Here is a 16,557-nt window from a genome sequence, read left to right on the forward strand (position 1 = left end):
GAAAGGTTAGTAGTTTTTGCCTTCAATTAGATTAAATCAATTTAAAGTAAGCTGTAGTACACTCTATCCTGATAACATCAGCAAATGAATTTAAGAATATTTGAAGGACAGCAACCAATCTAGCAGTAAGAATCCTTTCTGCACCTAGGAGACATTTTTAACAATCAAATAGCTGCAGCAAGTTATGCATCAAGAATCATTTAAATTTGTTTACTATTTCTCATTTCAAAAACCCTTCAGTGAAAATTTCCTAATGTGTTCACTTCACCTTTTCTATCATGTGGCAGAGGTGGATGAAGATAATCACCAGCTAATTTCTTCACATACGGTTTATGCATGTATTTTAGATAAGTTAGAGTATTGCGAATGCGAGGTGTCTGTGTTACACTGCTGTTAAGTACATTTGAGTACAAACAGTGCTTTATAAATTTAAACCTATGTACTTCAACTGATTACTGGAGTACCTGATAAATTAACTGAAAACTTACTTTGTGCTTAAAGAGTAAATGACCATAAGTCTGGAGAGGTCACATTTTCATACAAAGCAAAACAATGTAATTCCAAATCAAAAGGAAAAAAATACTGTGATGAACTGTGGTATATTTGATACCTAGCGTCCATGCCAAGACAGGGAAAATGTTGTGTGAGACATTCTGCAGACCTTTGGTTAGACCTAGCCTCTGCACAAACAATTTACAATATAAACATGTGTGTTTGCACATGAAGGTCAGTTCACCCAGAAACTTCTGTAATTGCAGCTGTCCAGCTGCGTGTGCCAGGCTGAAGCACATGCGCATGTCAAGGCCATTTTCTGTGTGATTAGCGCTGAAGCATCTTGAGTGGTTTGATTGTGTAGGTGGTTGTACAGTCACAAGCAGGGACACCAAAGGTGGAGCGGAGAGAAAACAAAGAATATTCTTGCAGTATCGAAGTAGGGGAAAATACTGAGATGACAAAGCAAGATTTTCATACTCTAAAGAAGGAGTCAGACAAATGTGCTTTTCTGAAGCATGTTACAGAGGAGGGAGTTATCTACTCTATCATCTACACTGGTATTTAAAAGCACATGCATTTTCAGTTGTCATTACAGAAAATTTCTGCTAAAAAAACCCAGACTTTTTAGTTTTTTACAGTTTAGATGATTCCTGCCTTGCAGGCCTATAGAGTTAACAATTGGATGCCTTTTACATTCCATGGGTGCAACAATTCACTCACTACTCTTTTGAGGGGAACATTCACTCCTTATTGGTCTCTTATTACAGCAGACAAATTCCACAAGTCACTTCTTCAGGCCAGCTTTTCTTTCTTGCTGTCCTTATTGTGGTCTTATTCCTGTGCTTATTTCTACTTACACACTGGTGCTTAACTTTTCATTCTGAATTTTTGTTTTATTTTTTTTTAAATTAATAATTACATGCCAAAAATGTTCAGCTTTCATAGCATGGAAGAATGAAACACTCTTTTTGTGTATATAGTGGGTATAATTTCTAAAACTGCTGTTTCAGAGTCTTCATCTTATTGAAACTGTGCCTCACAGTTTGAACAGTAGATGATTCTTATAGTTTAAGCTCCATTCTGGTACTGTTGGATGTGTAGTTACTAAACAGGCTGCTCTTAAAGGTTAAAGATGCTCACAGGAAATAGAAACAGTTTATTTCACATAGGACTCTGAAAACAAACCCTCACAGGTCACAGTGGCTAACTGCTGACCTGAACTTTTGTGTGTGCAAAACCCTAGAAACAGAATTGTCATGGTTCCTATATTGACTGGATGATCCATCCTTGGCACTTTACTTTTAGGTGGTACTGCATGAGGCATGGTCTCAAAATAGGTTAATTACAGATCTTACATAAATGTTCATATTCAAAAGACCTGTGTGTTCAAATTCTAGGTTGAGAATGGATTTGGCCATTGTATATGCCCTCTTTATTTTTACCCCTCTTCATTCCTTTTGGGACTAACTTGAAATATCATTACTAGAAAACTGTCATTATACCGTTCTGTAATCTGTGGTTTCAAGGGCACTGATTGCAGTTGCTCAGTTGTTGATGAATAACAGTTCTCCATCAAGTGGATGCCATTAGCAACAACGCTTCGAAGGCCAGTTACAGGACCATCAGCGTCATATGTGTATAGAAGTATTTAAACTAACCTCCTTCACAGGGGTGCTGCTTATTTGTCGTTTGTGGGATGTCTGCCCCAGATGCACCTGGTCTAGCCTAGTATCCATCAGCAATATCATAAAACTGGCAATGACTAAAAATGCCTTGATATGTGGATTTTTGTTTAACAAAGTTTCATTCTTTTCAACTCGTTTCACTGCTTTAGTTCCTCTGGAATGCAAACGTGCCACCGACAGACAAAATGTGAGAAATTCCTAAGGGGTTATCACTTTAATCCCTTCTATGTAGCCAGCATGGAAAAAGAAAAGGAAACCTACCTTATTGTGTGGAGGAAAAATCTGCTTTAAGTTATCCAGCAGCTGTTTCCAGTATATGAAGATAACCTTGCCTGGAGTTGGTAAGCACATTCTCCACATACTATTAAAGCAGATAAAATATATGTCCACAGATTTCTTGGCTTATGAAGAAGATTGCAACATCATTTTCAGACAGGACTCTGACTGGTTTTGTGAAACACCACTTGGAGTTTTATTTTGTAGGAATAAAATGCAAAATGGCTTTTGATTAATTTATAATCTTTATATTAATTAGGTATTATTACTTCATCTAGAATGCATCTGGGCTGACATCCTTGATTCAGTGCAACTGTCTCAGGCTCTTTGTTTAAGAAACATTTCTGTAAAGCAGTTCAGATTATTTCAACAGATGATTAAGAGAAGTATAATATTTTTAAAAATGGTATAATGATTGTTTCCCTTGGCAGCCTGATCCACTTGGGAGAGGAGTACTTGATTGGAGGTAATCTTTGCAGCAGACAAATGCCATTTATTGTCCGTATGAAAAACTGGTCCAAATCCAAGTTAAAAACCTCCAGCAAAAAATAATTATATATTCACACGTACTCAGTAGCAGGCATTGACAACATATGGCAGCTAAGTATGCCAAGGATACTTTAGAGCATACGCCATCGCTTAGCAGCTCCTAGTTGCCAAACTGCTTCTGTTTGTGACATCCTTCAGAGACAAAGCTCCTGTCCATGCCCTCTGCAGGCCCTCACCTGGTCTTTTCCTGCAATTTCTCTCTTTTCATAGGCAAGGGACACCCTGACTACAAGAGCTCAGCTTCTCCATGTCTCTTGTGATAAGACTGCATCTTCCCTTGTGTGGTCTGTGCCATCACATACATTACAAAGGGATCCACCTTCAGGTGTTATGGGCTGTCTTTACTCAGGCATTTCTAGACACTCCGCAATGACAGCAGATTAATTTGCAGATTCATTCTTCTAATTTTAATGTCATCTTACTTTTATGTGGTTTTCTAAATGTAATCTTAGGTTAAAAAAAATATGTCTTAACATGTATATGTGTGCTTTTGTCAAACCTCTGACTTTGGTGAAGAAAGAAAAGGCCCAAACACCAGTACTGTCGAAGTTGAAATCTTGCATGAGGCAAGACTTATACAAAAAGACAGTGTTTTTATTGGACTGACATATTTAGCAAAAAAAACCCAAAACCCAAACTTCGCCCTTCTTCAGATCTGGAATATCTTCTAACTTCCATCAACTCAAACTTATGTTTTATCCAGATTTGTCTCACATATTTTACTTTGCCATGATACTCTGTAACAAATGTCCATATTAAATGCTAACAGCATGAAAGCCTCTCACATGGACTTTGGGCTTAACAGGTTTTGACTGGAAGTGTTTACCTTTGGTTAAAGCACACACCATGCAGAATGTCCCTAGGACTTCTCACACGGGCAGGTTATGGGTGCCATCATTCATTCTTCTGACAGAGAATTGATGGAGGGGAATATCATGCCATTAGTCCCACACAGGAATCCCCATTAACAGGTGGGGAGAGTTTGCATAAAAAGTGCTGCCAGGAATTAGTCACTAGTGATTGACTTTATCCCTGTGAAGCTGTGCAACTCATGGGCCAGCAGTGCTGCTTCCCCAGCAGAGATCCTGGAATGTTTATGCACCTTTTTTTTTTTTTACATAGATCACATCATCCTGCTAGGCTTACCCTGTCCTCTCATTGTTAGTACTGTAGGCAGCAGGTCTCCTAGAATCAGTAAAATCCCATAGGTCATAGTTTTGTGCAAAAGCAAAGGCATCAGCTCTGGTGGATGGGCATCAGAATTTGTACAGAACAGATTTAATAGGATCATCTTTCACAGCTATCACTTTCAAATACCTCTGCTGAAAGCAGACATATATCAGAAATTAATGGATACATAATATCATTCTTGATTAAATCTTTGTAATTAATAAAATGTAAATGAACAATTAAACCAATAACGTGTCCTTTCATAGTTTGAAAAGACCAAGGATTGCTCAAAAGTATGAAGAGCCAAGAATGTTGCACCTCACTGTGGCATTGCCTTGTAACTACAGCTGTGAATTCCAACATCAGTGACGTGCAATTTACAAAATACGGGAGGATGCAATATCTGGTTCTTACTTAAAGGAATTCTCAGACTGACTCTGCAGTACTGCAAAAGTTAGGGTTTGTTCTGCCTTTCTTTTCACTCTCCTTGAGCAAAAAGCAGCTGGTTTTGATGACATTTTTGAGGAACGTGGATTTCTACATAATATCCTGAAAATTATTTTCTTAGTGACCTCATTGTTTCAACTGAAGCCAGTGGACAGATGGTATCAAAGACTATTCCAGAATGCGCTGATCTGTACCACAAGCAGCTGTCAAACCCATACAACCAGGTACCAAACCCTAAATCAAGATACACTAAAATATTTGTTTTAAAGCACAATTGCGAATCGTGTTCAGTCACTTTTGCTCAACTGATCACTATGGCAGAAGTCAGGTAGGATTTTTCTGCATAGCTTGTCAAATGTACCAATGTGACAGCCTGCTTTAGGAAAAGGTTTCTGCTGTTGCAGTTTGGTTTAGCAAATTCTGGGCTGCAGTTTTGTACTTGCAGTGTAGAGGATTACAGAGACTGAAGGATCTCCAGGAGCAAATATGGCAATTGTCCACTGTAAACCCAGCTGCATCCAGTAGGCATTCCCATTGAGGACTGTCTCCAGTTAAGTTATCCATTTATTAAATCAACTTGATATCATCTGCTTGGAAAAATAACTGGCCTAGATCTGCAGTCAAGGCATAGGATTAGCTGCTACTGAAGATATGCTGGAGAGGGTGGAAGGAAACAGGTAGCAGTGCAGAGCAGATCAGTAGGATAAGATATAAAGGCCTTTAAACAATGTGTACCAACCAGCAGCACTCAGCTGTACCACAGAAATTCAGAAAGTGAATAAAAGTTTTAGCTTTAAAATAATAACTGTCTGGGGGGGGTGGGGGGTGGGCGGGGGGTTGTTGAGAGAGTCCGAATAGCACAAGAGGAAGAGTAAAAAAGCTTTGGTGTTGGCTATAGTTGTGTCTCTACTGTTTCCAATAGTGGGTCACAGAAGATACAAAGGTTTTACAGCCCCACTATAAAACAGCTTTTTATCTTTTCTCCACTAATTCTGTAGTGTCACATTTAACAAAACTAGGAAACTGGAGATAATATGGATGTTTGCAGATTGGATGTCAGGTAATAAATAACACTAATTTCGCATACCTACAAATGTAAAGGCACCTTATCACTGTTTAAGTTTCTCACTCTTTGTAATGCCTGCCAACATTTTAACCCAAGCAAATTACGGTATTGTTTTTGCTGTTTTTTCACTGGGATAAAATACACAGTCATAATATCCTTTTATCAGATTTCATGGTATAAAAGGACTTTGGGGCTTAATTCAAGGTGTATGTTGCTGAAACAATTTCAGAGCTCCTATTTTGGAAGATGTATTTACCTCACCTTTTAGTCATTGTCTTTTCTTTTCACAGTGGATTTAGTACTACTTGCCCAAGGAGATGCAGCTGTGATCCTGCCCAGTCAGTGCAATGCTACAGAACTACGGAGATCCCCAGAGAGATTCCTTTTACCACCAGGAGACTCTACATCAGTCACAGCAAAATTAAACAACTACAGGTAGGAAAAAAGTCCAGTAAAAATACTTTCTGTAGTGTGATGTAACCAAAAGCTGGGCTTCCCAGATGGTTGTGGCTTTCAAGTGAAGGGAGAACTTTATTCCATGTTCTAAAAACTGGTGAAATGCTGCCAGAGCTGGTTTTATTTTTACTTACTTTAAAATTATATGTAAATATATTCCTGTAGTGTTTTCATTATCCTGCAGTCTCCGAGTGCCAGTTCATGCTGCCACAATGACACTTTGCATGCAACTCGAAAAACAGTTAATTTACAACTACAACCTAAATATTGACTTGTTTTTCATATGGTCAAATAACGTTGACTTCCAAAGTAATTTTTTAACTTGTTAAAAGCTTTTGCTACTTTTGATACAATGTAAAACTTTTTCACAGCAAATGGAAAGATTTTATGTTGCTAGAGTTAGTTCCCTAGTGAATTAAATTGAAGTTATTTTTCTGTCTCTGGAGTTGCAAGTGTTAGGTAAATGCTTTTAGAAATGCAGAGGAAGCAAGTAAATAAGAGTCTAAGGCAGAGCATGAGATGTTTCTAAAAGCAGCACTAGGTTTAACCCATATAAACAACAGCAGCTTCTAATTGATCCTGACAGCTATCTGTGTTATTATAAGAAGTTTCTTCTGGGTTTCTTGAGTTATCACTGGATCACATTATTAAAGACATAATCTGTTTATGCTCAGTTTGCTCTACTCTAGAACAGTGCTCCCCTGTTTCCTACCACAAAATACATTTTTGTCAATAAATTCAGCTCCTATAGACAGACACAAGGGAAACACAACCACCTGTATTTTACATGCTTGCTATGTAGTAATTTACTACAAATAATAAGAAATATTCAATTCAAAAGAGATACATTTGCTTTTAAGTATGCTTATCATCTTACAAAGAATATAACTTTAACTGCTCTGAAATGCCTCTGATTTTGCACACAGGATTGAATTGAATAGGCTAGAAGGCATCTTACAACATCTTCTTTATATGTTGCTCATTGAGAGACAGTAATGTTACAATTTAACTCAGAGAGTTTATTTTTCTTTTAGCCACTTCTAACACCTCTGAGTTTCTTGTTTTCACTCCCATGCCTAAAAGAGTCAAAATTCAGAGGTGTATTCAGCTATATTGAAATGCTCTAGTTAAACAAAGGATCTGACAATGAATTCTTTATTAGGAAATACACTTTTTTTGGAGGGAAAAAACCCCAACCTCTTTTGAAGATAAGGAAAATGAGCCATTTTTCCTTTTCAGGCTGGTTGCCCATAGCTCTCAGCTACTCCTCAGTTATTTATGAAGAGGCCTTAGGTTCTGACTAGAGCAAAAGTCAAGTGTTATAAAGCATTTAGATGTGGATAAGTGAATGGAGCACTGGGATGAATGTTTTATGACTGTTCAGAACAAATGATGCATGAAACCATTTAAGGAGAAAACTTTTCACCTTATACATTAATTCAACTGAACAATCAGTATGCTTTACTTCTACTACATGCTGTCTGCCCGTAGTTATGTCATTTCTCTCCTTAAGATTAGACTGGGTCTGTGAATATATTTTTCACTTTTATTTCCATGCAATGAATAATGTTTCTGAGGTCTTGACATCATAAATACATACGCTTAACTTTACACAGCCAAGCATTTGCTCTGGCATGTATCATAGTGCTTGTAGAAAGAGCTTTTGATTTCTGCTTGTAAAGTCCATGTCTGGAAGCACTAAACAAACTCTACAGGGTTTTTTGGAGTTAGTTTTCATTGTTTTTTCTTTTTTTTTTTTAAATCATTCTTTTACCTAATCTTAGAGAAAATAATCTATTTTCAAAAGAAGTTGAATGGAAGCCTAGGCTTTCCAAAACTGACCCCCAAGAGACCTCTGTATGTAAGCATTCACCTATACAGTGGTTTGGCTATTAGTCATCTCAGAAGAATGAACATTATTTCAAACTGAGCATCAGTTATTTTCGGACATTACTTTGCATTGGTTACTATTAAAATTGTAGAGAAATTAAAAAGATAAATAGATATGCTTTTTTATGCCAAATACAGTATGGTTTGAAGAAAAACAAGGAAAAAAGTAGGTCTTTTTTACTTAGATCAACTTTGTATTTGTTCTGACAGGGTTGATCATCACTGAAAACACTGGCTGGGATTTTTGCTTTTGGTATTTTTACAAACTGCAGTTTGTAAAAATCAATTTTAGCATAATTTTTTCAATATTTTTTGCCTCCTCTTGAAGCCAAATTGTAACCTGTTTACTCTAACATTTAGTTTATTTCTAACTATATTAATACATGGGATTACATCTGCTAAAAGAAAATTGTTTATCTGGTCCTCAAAGTAAGGGACCAGTTTAAGAAACTGCTTATAACAAATCCAAATTCACAAAAATTGTGAAAGCAAAAAAAAAATCATTAAAAATGACAAAATTATTAAAATCCTTCTATTAAAATAACTACCTTAGATCTATTTTCAAGAGATCTACTTTTTAAAATGTATTTTTTAAAATTTAAAACTATATTAATATTACTTTACAGACAGTCCAGTTAGAGAATAAAGCATCATTTCATAGCAAAAAGAGAGCAAATAGGCTTTCAAATATGTCTTGATTCATATTAGAAAGACTGGGTGGTTTATAACAGCATGGATAAATGTTGAGGTCTCAAAACAGCACAGTCACAAGGCCTAGCAAAGCATACCAAATAGGTGGAAAATAGGAATTATAATAATCCACACTAATATGTCTAATATCATTACAGAATGAATGTCTGTACAGTGACCTTCACATAGCTCTCTGTCACTTAATAAGATGAAAATTAAGCCTCTTAGAAACATACAGCAATCAGCTGAGGAAAAGCAGGAACTACTGCTTTTGAACTTATGGGAGAAACTCTGCTGAACTTATGAACATTCACATTTGTTTCAATTTCCTTAAGACTGTTTTTTCACTTACACATGACTAAGCTTTTCTGCTCTTGAGCAATGCAGTTCATTACTGTGGGACTTCTCATGACAAAGCTTTGCTAGGTTAACCTCCCAGTCATGACCAAAACTGGCCATGCAATTCTATACTTGCTGTATACAATTTATATATATTACAAAAATGTATATGGAAAAAAATGGACAACTTTGTTATTTACTGTTGAGTATATAAGGTTTTTTTTGTGGAGGTACATTCCCCCATTAAACTTAAATGTAACAAGCAGACCAAGCTGATCTGACATGTTTGGTTACATCTTCTTCATGTGTGAGGGATTTACTTTGAAAAAAAAGGAGAGAGAGTGAGGGGAGAGAAGAAATAAATGTGTAAAATTTTAGTTTCCAGACAAAAGTTTATAAGAGGGAAAGGTTATGATATCCATATGTACCTCCTCTGGGGAATATATGCTGCGGTGACACTATCCCTGGTATATAAATGGCTGTATTGTGAAAATAAAATTGTCAAAACTGCTCCAGCAAGCTCCATTGAGTGCAGTGAACATTACCAACTATCTGCTCTCTGCCGAGAATTCTGCCAATGGTGATAGCTCTCTATTTTACATAGGCTGCCCAGGAGGCAGAAATAAAAGGACCATTCCTTCTTCAAGCATTTGTGTTTGCTCAAAACCAGACACAACATGGACTTAAACAACAACATTTTAGAAATGTAAGTGAATACTGGCAAATGGCAGGTACCTATAGTAACATCTCTATCATTACCATTTCTCTTAGTTTCTCACTCTCTGTATATAGATTCTTAATATATGGTAGCAATTGTCAGAGCATCCAGAAGAAGTAACCAATGAGGAGATACATAGACTTTGTACTATCACATTAATTGCTTTTTCTCTTTAAGGTTACTGACTTCAGGAGAATGTCAGCCCTTGAAGAGCTGGTCTTGTCATGCAGTGGCACAGAATCGATAGAAAACAACACTTTCAAAGCTCTGAGCACCTTGAAGTCCCTGGAACTCTACAAAAATCAGCTAAAGCAAATGCCCACCTTCCTTCCATCTGGCCTTGAGATTTTAAAACTCGCTGATAATTCCATCAACACTCTGCATGCATCTGAATTTGAAGGTCTGATGAACCTAAGGGTGCTCGATATTCGGAACAACTTGATTGTGACTTTGCCTCCAAGTGTATTTTCCTCCCTTTGCAATTTACGGAGTCTGGTTCTGGATGGCAACAACATAGAATCTGTGTCTGCACCACTTAAGCTTCCTAGGCTGAAGTATATGAGCATGGCTGATAATAAACTGAACTCATTCCCAACTAACTTCTTTGCATCTTTCCAAAATCTACAGTTTCTCAGTCTAAGTGGCAATTTTCTAACAAAAGTGCCTCTTGACCTCCCTAAATCCCTGCTGTCACTAAAATTAGAGAAAAACCAACTTAAAACAATAAGACTTCGAGACATAAAACACCTAGAAAATCTATCTGAGTTCTTCCTGTCAGAAAATCAGCTAACATCAATAGATGGAGCCCAGCTCCTGCCTAACTTAACAACACTGGAGGTCTCTAACAACCGGCTCCACACTGTACCGCTCAGGCTGCCCAGCAGACTGCAGAAACTCGACTGCAGCAATAACATGATCCAAAGGGTGACAGCACAGGAATTCCAAGGACTACAAGATCTCAAGCACTTGTTTCTTGACAACAATGCTGTTAGCATGTTTGAGGCAGGAGCTCTTCAGAAGTGTGCACAGCTTTCGAATCTGGCGCTGGAACAGAATCTCCTCATTTCTATTCCACTGAGGCAAGTGAATCTGAGGACAGCTAGTTCCCAGGTGTCATCTCACCTTCCTTACATTATGTGAATGAGGGCCAAACTGGTAAAAAATTCATATTCAGACCCAGTCATGGCAGAAGTCTGTCCATACCATAAACCTATTGCCATAACTGGCAGTAATTAGCATTCTTGTTAATAGTCTCAGCATAGAAATAGAGCTGTTCCGGTTACACCTGTGGCCCCCAGTGAATCTACTCATTTCACATCTCTCCCTGCAGTGAGACTACCTTGTTTAATTATCACATGAATAAGAGGAACCTGCTAGGAGAAAATAACTGAATGACTACAGAGAAGTCACACTGCAGCTTAGATTTATCTTCCCCCATAAGACAAAATTAATAGAGCATCCAATAAAAGGGAAAGACAGCAGTTTTAAAGCTGATATTTCTACCAACCCACACTGAGGTTTTTATTGTTAAGATATTAATATTTGAGGAGCTGAGTCTGGTCAAAAAGACTGTGCTTTTCCAATGGATATTAGCATTCCCAGTTTCCTTTAAGTCACACACTCACCACAAGAAGGATGTTGAGGCTCTGGAGAGAGTCCAGAGAAGAGCAACAAAGCTGGTGAAAGGGCTGGAGAACAGGCCTTATGAGGAGCGGCTGAGAGAGCTGGGGTTGTTTAGCCTGGAGAAGAGGAGGCTGAGAGGTGACCTCATTGCTCTCTACAACTACCTGAAAGGACGTTGTAGAGAGGAGGGTGCTGGCCTCTTCTCCCAAGTGACAGGGGACAGGACAAGAGGGAATGGCCTCAAGCTCCGACAGGGGAGGTTTAGGCTAGACGTTAGGAAAAAATTCTTTACAGAAAGGGTCATTGGGCACTGGAACAGGCTGCCCAGGGAGGTGGTTGAGTCACCTTCCCTGGAGGTGTTTAAGGCACGGGTGGACGAGGTGCTGAGGGATATGGTTTAGTGTTTGGTAGGAACGGTTGGACTCGGTGATCCGGTGGGTCTCTTCCAACCTGGTTATTCTGTGATTCTGTGATTCTGTGATTGTAAGATATTTGGCATGCACATAAGCTCTCCAGCTTAAGACTATAAGCAAAATTCTAGTCAAAGGAACACAGAAAAAACATCCCTTGGGCACACTGTGTTCATTAATTCCCTGCTTACAGGTTCTCTCACATTCATCTGAGTGTTTGTCGTGGACGTTATCAGAGATAGTATGTTAAGGTAAATGGAGGCTGGTCAGATATAAGGTGGCAATTTTATTATTTTAAGAAGCTGTGCAATAACATGGCATAAAAATAGTGAAGTCCATTAACATCAACTTCTTTAACACAACTGCACTATTAAATTTTATTAGTATGGCTTGGACAGGTTTAAGTACCCCAAATAAATAATGCAGTAAGATTTCAATTTGTTTAGCATCAGGTCCTTTAGCATTTCAATCTATTTGGCAGCAGCTTTATAATCAGAAAGTGATTTAGTGGTGTATAAATATTTGATTTCAGTTTAGCTTGACAGGAATGTTTAATGCATTCTAGGTACTTTAGTATTGTCTAATCCATCTTATTTTACAGCTTTCATAGTCAAGAGAATTAACAGAAAGGATTTCTCCATTAGCCTTTAAACAGTACAGCTTTTAGGGAGATACTGGGGATTTTTACTTTCAGCCCAACAAGGAATACAGATTTCAAACCAGGCCTATAAAAATAGAAGAAGGGGAAAAAGATACCAAGATGTAAAATCTATGTACTTAATTGTCTGATGATCACCAGGTACACATGGATATACAGAAATAAAAGTATTACTTCTGACAGTTTTCCGAGAATTCAGTCACCAGTGCCAAAGGTTAAAACATATAGCTTTGTAAACGACACTAAGCTGGGTGGAAGTGTTGATCTGCTGGAGGGTAGGGAGGCTCTGCAAAGGCATCTGAACAGGCTGGACCACTGGGCAGAGTCCAATGGCATGAGGTTTAACAAGGCCAAATGCCGGGTCCTGCACTTGGGGCACAACTACCCTATGCAGTGCTACAGACTAGGAGAAGTCTGTCTAGAAAGCTGCCTGGAGGAGAAGGACCTGGGGGTGTTGGTTGACAGCGACTGAACATGAGCCAGCAGTGTGCCCAGGTGGCCAAGAAGGCCAATGGCATCTTGGCTTGGATCAGAAATGTTGTGACCAGCAGGTCCAGGGAGGTTATTCTCCCTCTGTACTCGGCACTGGTGAGACCGCTCGTCGAATCCTGTGTTCAGTTCTGGGCCCCTCACCACAAGAAGGACATTGAGGCTCTGGAGCGAGTCCAGAGAAGAGCAATGAAGCTGGTGAAGGGGCTGGAGAACAGGCCTTATGAGGAGCGGCTGAGAGAGCTGGGGTTGTTTAGCCTGGAGAAGAGGAGGATGAGGGGAGACCTCATTGTTCTCTATAACTACCTGAAAGGAGGTTGTAGAGAGGAGGGTGCTGGCCTCTTCTCCCAAGTGACAGGGGACAGGACAAGAGGGAATGGCCTCAAGCTCTGCCAGGGGAGATTTAGGCTGGACGTTAGGAAAAAATTCTTTACAGAAAGGGTCATTGGGCACTGGAACAGGCTGCCCAGGGAGGTGGTTGAGTCACCTTCCCTGGAGGTGTTTAAGGCACGGGTGGACGAGGTGCTAAGGGGCATGGTTTAGTGTTTGATAGGAATGGTTGGACTCAATGATCCGGTGGGTCTCTTCCAGCCTGGTTATTCTATGATTCTATGATTCTAATGTGCCACAGTGAATGGGTCTTAGCAGTTATGCTGCAGCAGTGAGAGGAAAGAAAACTTCTGTTGTTTTTTTTCTGAGAATAACCCACAAGTCCAAGTATTTTCAGGACTTGTGGAGAAGAGCCTGTACTCCATAAAATCTTGCAGGAAGTGGTGAGAACCATAGAACCATAGACTCACTAGGTTGGAAAAGACCTTTTAGATTATCAAGTCCAACCATTCCTATCTGCCACTAAACCATGTACCTGAGCACCTTGTCCACCCGTCTTTTAAATACCTCCAGGGAAGGTGACTCAACCACCTCCCTGAGCAGCCTGTTCCAGTGCCCAATGACCCTTTCTGTGAAAAAATTTTTCCTGATACCCAATCTGAACGTCCCCAGGGAAAAGTCTGGCGATACTCCCTTGAGAGGCTTCAGCACAGTTTGGCTGCCATGGTCAGCTCCCAAGTGAGCATGGCTTCTCTGCCAGCAGCAGGATCATTCGTCTTTTACTCCAGTGCTTTCTCAAGATCAGCACAGCCTGCAGTCACACAATAGAGCCAGAAAGCCTAATTCTAACATTAGGTGCAGTAAGGCTCTTCACAAGTTTAAGGACTTGCTAGTCAGGGTGCAGATAGGCTGAAGAGGGTCCAGAAAAGAGACAATAAGATGATCAGAGGACTAGGAAACCTACCATATGACGTAAGGCTGAGAGAACTGGGTTTGGTGAAGGCTTAGTGGAGATCTTATTACCGTGTACCAGTACATAAAGGGTGTCTACCAAGAGGATGGAGACTCCCTTTTTATGAGAAGTCACATGGAAAAGACAAGGGGCAATGGATATAAGTTTCTCCTGGGAAAATTCCAATTGGATTCCAGAAGAAAAATTTTCACCATGAGAACAGTTAAACATAGGAATAATCTCCCCAGGGAAGTGGTATGTTCCTCTGCACTGGATGCTTTTAAGTCTCAGCTCAACAGTGTTCTGGGCCTTCTCATTTAAACTATGTATCACCTAAAAGATTGGACCAGATGTTCCGTGAGGTCCCTTAGAACCTGGCATTCTATGATTCTGTGATTCAATGTATAAACATCTCAGATGACATCCTACTGCCTTTGGCATCAGCGGCACTAGTGTTTTACCCTAGAGCACCCTCCTGACATTAGTGTCGTATTGGGCAACTATAACTGTTGCTTGTGGTTAGGTTTCAAAACAGATTTATTGCAGGCACAAGCATTTGGTAAGATCAGATTTTGTGGAATGACTCACAATATCAACACATGAATTCTCATCTCCCCTAGGAAATACAGTGCAATACAGAACACTCTTGTAATAGCTCCACTGAAGCTGTGGAGCTTTACACAAACAAGGCAACCACATTTCAGCCTAAGAAGTCAAACCCAGCTTCGCAAAAAATAACTGGTGAGGGTCACAATGCACCTTCTTAGTAATTTTCAAAGGTGTCTTGTATCATTACACTGAGATAAACTATCACATTAAACTTTACTGGTTGTGGTATACTGCTGTTCTATTCTAAACAGCTCTTGGTAGTATTATTTATAATTTCCCTGAGAGCTTCACTGAATAAGTTCCCTTAAAACCTCTAACCATAACTCTTAATTTCATCACCTTGCATACAACTATAGTAAAATGATTTTTAATAAACTTTCAAATTAATTTTATTAAAAATATTTCATGCCAATTAACTAGAATTTCTTGTCACTAACTACAGCGGGAGGAAATTAGAATACTATAAAAATGCAATAACTTAGGAAAAGAGTTCAGTTGTGCAGTATGATATTATTACTTTATATAGACAATACACCTGTAAACTCAAAAAAAAAAAAAAAGACATGAACACTTCAGGAACACAACTTTTTTTGCAAAGATGGCTTTTTTTATTAATGGTAGTTTTATTTTAATACATCAGATGTGCCTGGGCAAATACGCACCACCAAATACCAGTTAGACAAACAGAATTAATATACTGAACATAGCACCTTTTTGTTGCTTTATTTTTATACAGACTTCCAGACACCCTTGCTAGATTGGATCTCAAGGGAAATGACATAGAGGATGTTGGAGAACAAGGGCTGAAGGACTTAAAACTGCTTCAAGTTTTAAATTTACGGAATAACAAGATATCTGCCTTGGATCGCAAAGTCTTAGAGTATTTGCCTCGTCTTCGTCATCTGTATTTAGATGGAAATCCTTGGAACTGCACCTGTGACCTTCTCAGAACCAGAAAAGCACTGGTGGCCAAAGGAACGGATGTCAGGGGAGGGCAGTGCGCGACACCAGCAGAAAGCCGAGGAGAAAGTTGGATGTCTTCCAAAAAGATTCTGCAGCAGTGTGAAGATAACCTCTCTTCCATGGAAAGAGGCAAAGAGGATAGAAAGAAAATGAAACCCAATGAGGCCTCCAGCATTGGAGTAAACACAGATGATGATTACTACGATTATGAATTAGATTAACCGAGGGTTAATCTACGGCAAACCTTAAAGCTGTCTAGAGCTGCCCGCTAGCACCAGCATCCCTAGTGACAACCAGCTTGCTGGTCTGTCATCAACTTTTCCTCTTTAATTTGTACTGTAATAGGTAATAGCTGGTGACAGAAGGGCTATAGTGAGGATGCCATTGTAAACTAAAAAATATAAAAAAGCTTTCTATGCCATTAGTACTATGTAGTTTGAGGGAAGTAAAAATATGATTACTAGCTCTTAGAAGAGCAGTCCGTAACTCTGTATGGACCTTTTTTTGGTAGAATATTTTTATAGTGCATTAAAAAAACCCCACAAAATACTACAAGATACTATCACTAGGAGTCTGGCATTCAGCACACAAAAACTCACAGGTCTGCCGTTCAAGATGGAGAGTTACACTGATGTGGGCCATTTCTCAGATTGTTCAGAGAATAATCTTACTTCTGGGAAATGATTTTCACTTTCCTTAAATATTTGCCTCTTCTATTTGTTATAGACTATTTTAAGTGACA

General features: G+C 38.9%; 1 protein-coding gene across 1 annotated transcript; it reads left to right on the plus strand.

Annotated features, from left to right (window-relative positions):
• The first annotated feature begins 4,936 nt into the window (after positions 1 to 4,936).
• LOC138717347 (nephrocan-like) lies at positions 4,937 to 16,036 on the plus strand. Its single transcript, XM_069850863.1, has 4 exons — positions 4,937 to 4,950; positions 5,979 to 6,123; positions 9,959 to 10,860; positions 15,589 to 16,036. Exons 1-4 carry the CDS (start codon positions 4,937 to 4,939, stop codon positions 16,034 to 16,036), a joined length of 1,509 nt encoding a protein of 502 aa, XP_069706964.1.
• Positions 16,037 to 16,557: the final 521 nt, after the last annotated feature.

Source organism: Phaenicophaeus curvirostris, chromosome 2, assembly GCF_032191515.1.
Source record: "Phaenicophaeus curvirostris isolate KB17595 chromosome 2, BPBGC_Pcur_1.0, whole genome shotgun sequence".
NCBI lineage: Eukaryota > Metazoa > Chordata > Aves > Cuculiformes > Cuculidae > Phaenicophaeus > Phaenicophaeus curvirostris.

Bases quoted from the DNA above. Each gene is read 5' to 3' on its own strand.
- LOC138717347 (XM_069850863.1), top strand. The intron at 6,124-9,958 runs GTAGGAAAAAAG...TTTCTCTTTAAG, and splicing joins GCAAAATTAAACAACTACAG to GTTACTGACTTCAGGAGAAT. The intron at 10,861-15,588 runs GCAAGTGAATCT...ATTTTTATACAG, and splicing joins CTCATTTCTATTCCACTGAG to ACTTCCAGACACCCTTGCTA.